Below are 9,813 nucleotides of genomic sequence, written 5' to 3' on the forward strand. Positions count from 1 at the left end.
GGCCTAGCTAACATTTAGTTATTTTATTATCTGCACATGTTAGATATAAAAAAAGATAATTATTAATAGATAGCTATTATTTATAGGGATTCAAATAAAACCTTAAGCAATAGTATTGTTGTCCTCAATAAATTATAAGTGAAAATGATTTGCAATCGAGAAATAATACCGGACTGAAAAAAAAAATCTTAGGCTCTGTTTGTTCGGATGTCTGGTAATTAGGCCAAAAACACCTGTAAATTACAGATCCTATTTTATTTTCCGGCATAGACTGAAATATATTGTTTGGATGACCCCACTTATTTTACATTCGCTTTAGCCCAAAACCGACGTAAAAAAAATGCCATCTCCTGAGGTCTGAGAAAAAATACGAGAAGTATCGGGCGCAACACGAGTCGAGCCCCTCGGCCGCGACCGCGAGGGGAAGGTTTCTTCTTCGACGGCTGCTCACCCTCCCGCAGCCGCCGCCCCCAACTCACCCCGCCAGTCCCTCCCCCTCCCCCAACTACTCCTTGACGGCTGCTCACCGGAGTCGACGGAGGCCTGAGGCGAGCGCTCGAGCCGGATCTGCGACCTCATCCGCGCAAGGGCGCGCCAGGCAGGAGACGTCAAGATCGACGACGAACTGGGTTCGTCTCGGACGGCGCGAGCTAGGACGATCTAGTGAGGTACGGATCGGCGGTGAAGAGGCCTGGTCCACGGCTAAACACAGAGGTAAGCTTCGTGCGATGTTCCGTGTCTCACAATTTCTTAGTCAAACTTCTCTATTGCAATACCCACAGTAGCTAAGCTAGTTAATGATATGAATCAACCTGTGTTAGGTGCTTGTTAGATGAACCAAACGCATCTTGTTCATCCAAGCCGGTATTTTTGATCGAGTACATAGTAGTAGTACTTTGAGACTTGAGAGTAGGGGCCTGAACCAAATGATATGTATTTTAGTTTCAGACCTTTGATGGAGAGATTTTTTAGAATGGTAAAGATCTCTGAGATTTGTGTTCAGCTTCTAAATTCACATATGTTTCATAAGGAACTAAAGCCTACAGTAGGTAGGTTACAAAATTGATGTCAAACGAGGGCACTGTATGTTGACATTGCACTGCTACTGCACTGTTGCATCTGCATTGGGCTCTGAAAGTTTTTATTGTGGCTAGATGGACAGGAGATGGAACAATGGAAGTAACACTTGATTAATTACAGAGATGCATGCTCTGTATGAGCAAGATTCTTCCATTCTATGCGAACTTAACAATGATAACTCCATGTTGCAGGTTAGCGGATGCAAGCATGTCAAGACGTTGCAAAACTGGAGCTTTTTTTTTTGGCAGAGGAGCACAAATGAATTGTTTACAGATTTTAACTATGGTCATCTTATAATTCATCATCGGAGAAGTATTATTTATGCACTACCGTTCTCTAATGTTAATTTGCTAGGACCATATAATACTTCAGACCTCCTTTTTTATTTGAGTACCATGTTTACCGTTCTATTCATATATTGCAAGTTTAGTTTCTTGGATGCTGATCAACACTGATAATCTTGTTATGAAGTTGCTTATGGCATATTAACGTGCTTTTTGTTCTTGTCTTCTACTGGATTGATGTATTGCTCATCTCTTGTTAAGTTGTGTTTAATTGTTGGCAAGATCTGAACTTGTTGGTTCAGACTTGAAGCAGATGCAACCTAGTGAGATGCTATTTTGTCTGAAAGCAACATGTGCATGATGACTATAATCCCATTTCTGAGCATGGCGTTTTGAACCAAGCAGAGTATGTGCACGTGTAAGGTTTTGGGGTAGTGTTCCAATGATGGTACACAAGCTCAGAACTTAAAACACAGGGAGTAATGTGGTTGTTCTGACTGACAAATGAATCTGAGTTGGATTTTGATCTCCGAACGAGGATAGCAGTTTAACATTCTAGAGTAAAATTGGAACTGAAAATGCAGTTTCTTTACGCAAGTTTACTCCATTGTGTTGGACTTTGCGAGCAATATTGCTCCATCGTTGTTTAGTAGAGTACTGTAATTGCCAAGACATACATGATACATGCATATGCATAGAAATCTGCTTGAGTATTGTTCTGCCACTTTATTTCTGGCTGACATGAAGCTAACGTCGCCATTGGGATCATCAACACTCAACTCATGCTCATCTTCCAAATGCAAATGCCACTGATTGCACTTAACTCATGCTCAACAGAGAATGTAGATTTACAGCAGGCTGCATTGTCACTGCAATGACTGAATGATATGTGCTTGATCTGCTTCAGAATTCAGAACTTAGGCATGGATTGCTTTGCATCCATTTTCATATTCACATCATTCTATTCTCCGTCCATTTATTCTTATTATTTGCATGTACTGCAATATCTCTGAAATTTCACATTTCCTTTCAGTTTTTAGCAATGCTTCACACTTAAATTTGCAACTCTGTGTTGCAGGTTAGTGGCTGCAAACATTTGAAGATCTTGGAAGATTATGTCCTTGTGATCTTTGGAGAAGTTCTATTTAAGTACTATTCTCTGATCAACATCTATCTATGTTGATTCTTATTCTGTAACAGTGGATTAATGCATTGCTCATCCTTTGCAAAGTTTTGTTTATTGTTGACTTTTGGTGGTTCAGACTTGCAGCAATTATGAACTGATCTGAGGTGCCTTTTTATCTGAAGCAACCATGTACTTCCTTGGATTTTATGGTCACTAATAATCTTGGTTCTGAACTGTGCAATGACATGCCTGTTTACTGAAGATATCTGAAGTGTGTTCTTATGCTCCTATATCTTCTGCAGAGTTGTTTTTATTGTTGTTTATATACTTATATCCAAATTTGGTGGTTCAGAATTGCATCAGCTACGAACTGATTTGAGGTGTCTTTTGGTCTGAAGCAATCTTGTGCCTGTAATTCCTTGGATGGGTGATGACACGTAGCTATCTCATTTTTTAACTTGAGCAATGACATACCAACTGTGAATATTAGTATAACATTTTTTAGAATTGTGATGGGTGACAGCAGTGACATGTCTACCATTGCAGTCTGCTGTATATGTGGATACAAGCACATCACATGCATTGCGTAGAGAAAAGCACATGGGAGCATGCGCAGCAGAGTAAGCATTGCCTAGCAGATGCAGGCGGAAACCTTTTATCCAACCAAGGGTAAAATAAAGCAGTTGTATTCTTGTGCACTATCAATTACAAGAGGAAATGGTTTACACCTGAGAAATAATACCGTATCGCCAAACAGCGCCTTAGCCTTAAAAATACATTCCATGGTTTTGCCAAACCAACCAATACTCGACTAGATAAACATGCTTTCGCCGCCGTCAGCAGTGATTTTCTGCAAGCTGTTCTGCTATGTGTGCAGTAGACTTGCTTGGCTTTGCAGCCGCAGAAAAGCTGTACCGAGCATGCTGAATAAAAAATCTCAACAAAACTGCTCGGGGTTTCGTTTTGACAAATTTCAACCGCTTGGCGGGAGGCAAGAGACCAAGAGTCGATGGGTATAAAGCATATAAAAGCGGGTAAAGTGGAACGCATCGGCCCCTGACGTCTCCGTCGGCGCCCCGATTCGCCTCCCTCTCCTCCTTCCCTCACCGCCGCCCGCCCGCCCATGGATTCCCCGAGGGGCCCCGCGAGCTTCGCGACGCAGGCCAACGCCCTCCTCCGAAAGAACCTCTGCGTCCAGGTTCAGGCACCGCTGCTCTTTTCCCTTCTACCTTTCCCCGCTCCCCTTCCCGTTAATCTATAGACTGTAGCTCAGCTCGTCGCGCCTGCGAGGTGTTCGTGGATTTGCCTTTCGCGGTTCTTGAGGGGCGAGAAGCATCATCAGCGAAGTGTTGCTTGAGTCTCACGTGTCTCGATTTTTCTGAGGATCTTGTGCGACGATTTGCGGAATTTATCTCTGGTTTGGTTCCAATCTGTGTGCACGGGGTTTTTGGTGAGCCAAGGCGGGTAGGTAGCGTTGGCGTGTTGGGCTTTCTTCTCCCGTGAATGAAAGGGTACATCAGCATGACAGCGTGATAAATGCCCAGTGGGCAAGAAAAAATGCTACAAGTTATATTCAGTTAAATTTTCGTTTTCCTTCATTCATTGGAATTTATCCAGTGAATTGCATGCTCTGCATTTGATATAAGTTTCACAACACCTGCGTATAATATGTTTGTTTACATGAAACAATGCCAAAGCTCGTTACTACTTCCCCGAAAAAGCACATGACGTCTCCATGAGCACCGCCTGATTTTTATATTGGCCACATTGCAGAAACGGAACCTCAAGACAAACATCGGCATCGCCATCTTCCCGATCCTCATATGCGTGCTTCTCATCGTGCTCCAGAACGTCATTAACAGCGAGCTCGACAAACCCAAGTACAAATGCGGTTGCGTCTGCCTCGAGACCAGTGGAGATGGAAGGTGTGCAAGGAAAGAGTGTGGCATCCAGTACTCTACACTGGATCAGGTCGGGAGCTGTCCGATCCCCAGCCCGCCACGGTGGCCAGCCCTGATTCAGATCCCCCGTGCTGATTTCCGGGCTGTAAGGACATTCTCCCAACCGTTCAATGATTTGCCTGATCCATTTTGCCGTGACTCCGGGTCTTGCCCTGCAACTGTCCTTGTCACTGGGAAGGACAAAGCGGTTGCAGGAGGTATGTGCTTGTCATAGTACAATTAAAACACAATTTGAAATGCTTACACTTTGGTGACTATGTTTGTGATCCTTGAGTAAATGTTGTCCAATTGTCAGCTATATCGAGAGGGCTGTTTCCTGTCCTTTCTCCGTCGTTGAATGCAACAGATTTACTGGATCTCTTCACCAAGATAGTTGCTGTGAGCTCCCTCAATCACCAACCAAGTAACCCGCCTGTAAATTTTGCTGCTTCATGTTTTGGTTTATATGGTTATTGTTGGCTTCACTTTGTCCTAGGGCTCAGATACACAGCCATGGTACACACAGTTGCTAGAGCCTGCATTTTTCTCTGGCCGTACTTTGTATGTGATCCAGCCTGAGTGCTTACCTGTCATGTCACAGACCATTACATATAATACTGGGGACATACCCTTTCAGCTCAGTAAGTAACTATCCTTCCTTAAAATGCTGAGTTGATGGTTTTGGGTTGGAAAACGTAAAATTAGTTTGCGGTCATGTAGCTTCAGTCTAGGGACCGGTGAAGTTTCCATATTTGACCTTGAACTGGTACTGCTATAGTATATGATGGATCTTACTCTGAAACAATCATAAATAGGTTAAAATCCGTGGCCCTTTTATTTGGATGATGACAGAAGCACACTAATAATTACATGTTAGATACTTTTACAAAATCTCATCGTTATAAATATGCGCGTTCCACTTTCATGTTGCCACATTGATTTCTTTGGTTTATAGTTTAGTATGATTAAAAACAAACAAACAAAAAGTTAGTTGCTTGTTCAAAAATTGACACGCATTATATGATTATAGTTGAGAAATTGATGGCAACAGTTGAGAAATTGTTGTCTATCATTCTGAAAATTTATGCTGCAGCTTTGACACCCTCTTGAAATGAACCAGATATACAGTGTGTTGAAGGTGTCCCGTTATGGCGTGAAAGTGCATCAATTATCAACCATGAATTTTTAAAGGGTTATAGACAACGAGGAGGAGAAATAAACGAATTTATTGCAGGTTATATATCTTTATGTTACATTTTTTTCTCTTTGAAGTTTGAAGGACTTCATATGTCGATGATAATTTGCAAAAACATTTTTTGACGCCCACCCCCCCCCCCCCCCCCCCCCCCGACCAATGGACCCTTGGATACTATCAATGTAATCAGTAATCTTATTGATTACCTATCAGTTTTTTACAAAATGACACAAAGAAATCATTCATACACAAATGGTATTGGCATACTTTATGACCGCCTTCATTTCTGCAGGTTATGACTTCTTGGGCACAACACAGTATGGCCTCGGTGTAAATGTTTGGTACAACTCTACTTACAACGATAACAATGCATATTCATTTATCGCAACATTGCGGGTTCCACGCTTGGTGAATGCAGTATGTTGTAATCTTATCTCTGACTAATTCAGTATCTTTTGAAACGTGGGTCCTGTTCTGAACTTCTGACAGCTTATATTTTGTTTCTTACAGGTATCCAATGCTTATCTTAAATTTATCAAAGGAACTGGGGTAGAAATGTTACTTGAGTACGTAAAAGATATGCCCAAAGTTGGGACAAGTTTTCAGTTGGATCTGTCTTCTCTTCTCAGTGTGTTATTCTTCACATGGATCATCGAACTTCTTTTCCCAGTGAGTATGATGAGATGTATTGATGTAGCATTCTGTAAGTAGGGTGAGAAACAACGCATTAACATGCTAACAGTTAGTATCAGTAGAGCTTGCAATCTGACTATTTTTTTCTTAGGTTATGTTGACATATCTGGTGTATGAGAAGCAGCAGAAGCTAAGGATTATGATGAAAATGCATGGTCTGAAGGATGGGCCTTACTGGCTTATATCTTATTCTTATTTCCTTGCTCTATCAATCGTCTATATGTTATTCTTTATGATTTTTGGCTCCTTGATAGGTAATTGTATTACAATGTTACTCACGAATATGCTGTTGTGGCAAATACTTCATTGTCTTAACTAGCCTCCTTCTGTTCAGGTCTCAATTTTTTCAGAGTAAATGAATATAGCATACAAGTTGTTTTTTTCTTCGTCTGTATAAATTTGCAGATTGCACTTGCATTTTTTGTGGCATCTTTCTTTTTGTCTGTCAAGATGGCCACAGGTTAGTAACTCAAACCTGTTACCTCCAAGTCAAAACTTTATCTTTTGAAAGTGACCTTGACGATTTTGATTTGGCTCCTGCTGCAGTGATTGGCTACATGTATGTATTTGGCTCTGGCTTACTTGGTGCATTTCTTTTCCGTTTCTTTGTTGAGGACCAAACGTTTCCCTGTAAGTCGCTAGCTTAATTTTGATTTATGTCTCATCAGTTATATAATGTTAGTTATAACTTACAAGTTTTGTCTTCTCCACTCAGATGGTTGGACATTAGTCATGGAGGTTGTCCCAGCATTTTCCCTCTACCGGGGCCTATATGAACTTGGTCAATATGCATTCTCGGGAAGCAGTATGGGAGCCACTGGTATGACCTGGAGAAGTCTGAAAGATCCCCTCAATGGAATGCATGATGTCATGATCATAATGAGTGTAGAATGGACAGTGCTGCTCATATTAGCATTCTATTTAGATCAAGCCTCTTTGCTAGGCGGTGGTGTCAGAAAAAACCCTTTTTTCTGCTTCAGATGTTTACAGAAGAAACATGAACCATCATTGCATGAACCTAGCAATGTCCAACAGGATTCCAAAGTCATTCTCGATATGGAGAAATCTGATGTTGCTCTAGAAGTAGGTTATCCCTCACACTTTGATATTTCTTATACTCTTCTACAGTACATATAAATGACACTTCATTCATTGACGAATTCTATTTCAGAGAAAGCTAGTTGAGCAACTTTTGATAGATCCCAATGCAAAGCAAGCTATCATCTGTGATAACCTCAGGAAGGTTTATCATGGAAGGGATGGAAACCCTGACAAGCTGGCTGTTCGAGGGCTATCTCTTGTCCTTCAAAAGGGACAGTGCTTCGGAATGCTTGGCCCAAATGGAGCTGGGAAAACATCTTTCATTAATATGGTATGGTACGATTGAAAAATGGATGTTGTTCCGTTCTTTTGACGAAAGGTGCATAATGTCTTGTATCTTATAATGCGACTTGATTTTTTTCCCTTAGATGATTGGACTCATTAAACCTACATCTGGTACTGCTTATGTCCACGGAATGGATATAAATATGGATATGGGTAACATATATACAAATATGGGAGTGTGCCCACAACACAAGTATTTACTCTTATCTAGTATTAATCTGGCCAAAAGTTTTCCTTCATGGATCATATGATTTAATCATGGTAATCTGTGTTGTCTTAAATGCAGCTTGCTTTGGGAAACACTGACTGGAAAAGAACATCTTTTCTTTTATGGCAGGTTGAAGAATCTTAAAGGTGCTGCATTAATGAAGGTACCTCCAATCCAGATACCACTATTTGAACATTATATTTACATTTTGGTTTTCAATAATTCTAAAAGCTGTGTCATTTACTCTTCGGTTTTCTCTTTGGAAATTGTTCAGCTATCTCAGAGCATGTTACAATCATATTTTCTCTAAACTTTTCCACTGCCAGGCTGTTGACCACTCTCTGAAGAGTGTAAATCTATCTCATGGTAATGTTGGCAATAAGCAAGTGAAGAAATACAGCGGAGGCATGAAAAGAAGGCTCAGCGTGGCAATCTCATTGATTGGGGACCCTAAAGTAGTTTCCTTTTTCTTGTTTCTATAATTTTGGTCATTCCATGTAATGCTGTCCAACCCCAGATTGGTTATGCAACTTAACAAATATTCATCAGGTTGTCTTCATGGATGAGCCAAGCACAGGACTGGACCCAGCATCAAGAAATAACCTATGGAATGTTGTGAAGGAGGCCAAGAAAAACCGTGCAATTATTCTGACTAGTAATGATCCTTTCCTATCCACTCGTGTATCTGAATTCTAGAATCGTACTCCATTTGTTTATTGCATCTGAAAGTAAGAAGAGTGATTAGTGAATAAGCAAGTAATCAAATGTGATGCTGCCAGCACACTCAATGGAAGAGGCAGAGGTATTGTGCGACAGGCTTGGCATCTTTGTTGATGGTGATTTCCAATGCCTTGGAAACCCTAAAGAGGTACATCACCTTCTTGAATCGCAAAAGTCATTCTATGTTTCAGTTCTTAAAGTCCTTGTTACTTCAATGGAATGCAGCTAAAGGCTAGATATGGGGGGACATACATATTCACAGTGACAACACCCCCAGACCAAGAGATGGAGGTTGAACAGCTAGTGCATCAGTTCTCGCCCAGTGCAAACAAGATCTACCATCTATCTGGAACTCAGAAGTTCGAGCTGCCGAAGCAAGAGGTGAAAATAGCCCATGTTTTTGACGTGGTCGAGAAAGCGAAGTGCCGGCTCACAATACATGCCTGGGGATTGGTTGACACTACCTTAGAGGATGTCTTCATCAAGGTCGCCAGAGGAGCGCAAGTGTTCAACGAGTTCGCGTAGATAATACCTTTAGGACTAGCTTCATAGCCAGCAAGGGACCCCAGTTTTTGGATGGGACTGCATAGAGAATCTTGTGGTTGCCATTCTTTGAAAATAAGCTCCATATGCTTGGTTTACGTGGCTGTACAGAAATACATTCTTGATACTGCAATTGCAGAATAGAATAATTGTCCAGTTGTGTTCATATTTTATTTTCATGTATGTGTGAAAAATTGCGGTGGTCATCTTTTACTTTGTGTGCTGTTAATACACTATATCTTCAGAGCTAACACACAAAGCTCTTGATTCTTTCCAGATATTTCTTTGTCTGAACTTGAACATATGGGCTTATGTTTACTTGTATAAAAATTTGTTGGATTGGAGATTGGCATTACTTAGTCTAAAGGAAAATCGCATGCATTTCCAGAAATTTGCATGAATAAAGAGACTGAGGGCCAGGGAGTTGTGGACCCATCATTTATATTATGTTTCTTTTCTTTTACTTTCATAAGCTGCATCTTTAGGTGGTTTTCTTTTTGCTTTGTAAAGTTGCTATTGTACTCATTGCTGTGCAGTCCGTAAAATCTGTAGATAATTCACGGCAATGAGTGTTTCTGTCTTTCTGCTGTGCTGGGTGTGCATCCTACTTCACGTGAGCGTGCACGACTGAAAACGGC

General features: G+C 41.0%; 1 protein-coding gene and 1 long non-coding RNA gene across 3 annotated transcripts; both read left to right on the forward strand.

Annotated features, from left to right (window-relative positions):
• Positions 1-349: 349 nt before the first annotated feature.
• LOC136551664 (uncharacterized) lies at positions 350-1,529 on the forward strand. Its single transcript, XR_010782652.1, has 2 exons — positions 350-714; positions 1,272-1,529. It is a non-coding gene; the product is annotated as an uncharacterized lncRNA (long non-coding RNA).
• A 1,890-nt stretch (positions 1,530-3,419) lies between these two features.
• Positions 3,420-9,494, forward strand: LOC136549778 (ABC transporter A family member 7-like). 2 transcript variants are annotated; one of them, XM_066541186.1, is made up of 18 exons: positions 3,420-3,688; positions 4,264-4,648; positions 4,747-4,829; positions 4,927-5,071; positions 5,551-5,664; positions 5,918-6,042; positions 6,136-6,294; positions 6,410-6,572; positions 6,653-6,778; positions 6,865-6,948; positions 7,034-7,401; positions 7,490-7,690; positions 7,788-7,897; positions 8,042-8,075; positions 8,239-8,367; positions 8,462-8,567; positions 8,692-8,780; positions 8,858-9,494. In XM_066541186.1, the coding sequence occupies exons 1-18, from the start codon at positions 3,614-3,616 to the stop codon at positions 9,155-9,157; spliced, it is 2,796 nt and encodes a 931-aa protein (XP_066397283.1). In that variant the 5' UTR covers positions 3,420-3,613; the 3' UTR covers positions 9,158-9,494. The 2 variants fall into 2 exon arrangements, with proteins under 2 accessions (XP_066397283.1, XP_066397282.1); XM_066541185.1 differs by having other exon boundaries at positions 3,423-3,688; positions 7,991-8,075; positions 8,858-9,492.
• The last annotated feature ends 319 nt before the right edge of the window (positions 9,495-9,813 follow it).

The sequence above is a fragment of the Miscanthus floridulus genome, chromosome 4 (assembly GCF_019320115.1).
Source record: "Miscanthus floridulus cultivar M001 chromosome 4, ASM1932011v1, whole genome shotgun sequence".
NCBI lineage: Eukaryota > Viridiplantae > Streptophyta > Magnoliopsida > Poales > Poaceae > Miscanthus > Miscanthus floridulus.

Bases quoted from the DNA above. Each gene is read 5' to 3' on its own strand.
- LOC136549778 (XM_066541185.1), top strand. From the start codon at position 3,614: ATGGATTCCCCGAGGGGCCCCGCGAGCTTCGCGACGCAGGCCAACGCC. The intron at 4,830-4,926 runs GTGAGCTCCCTC...ACTTTGTCCTAG, and splicing joins TCTTCACCAAGATAGTTGCT to GGCTCAGATACACAGCCATG. The intron at 8,076-8,238 runs GTACCTCCAATC...TTCCACTGCCAG, and splicing joins AAGGTGCTGCATTAATGAAG to GCTGTTGACCACTCTCTGAA.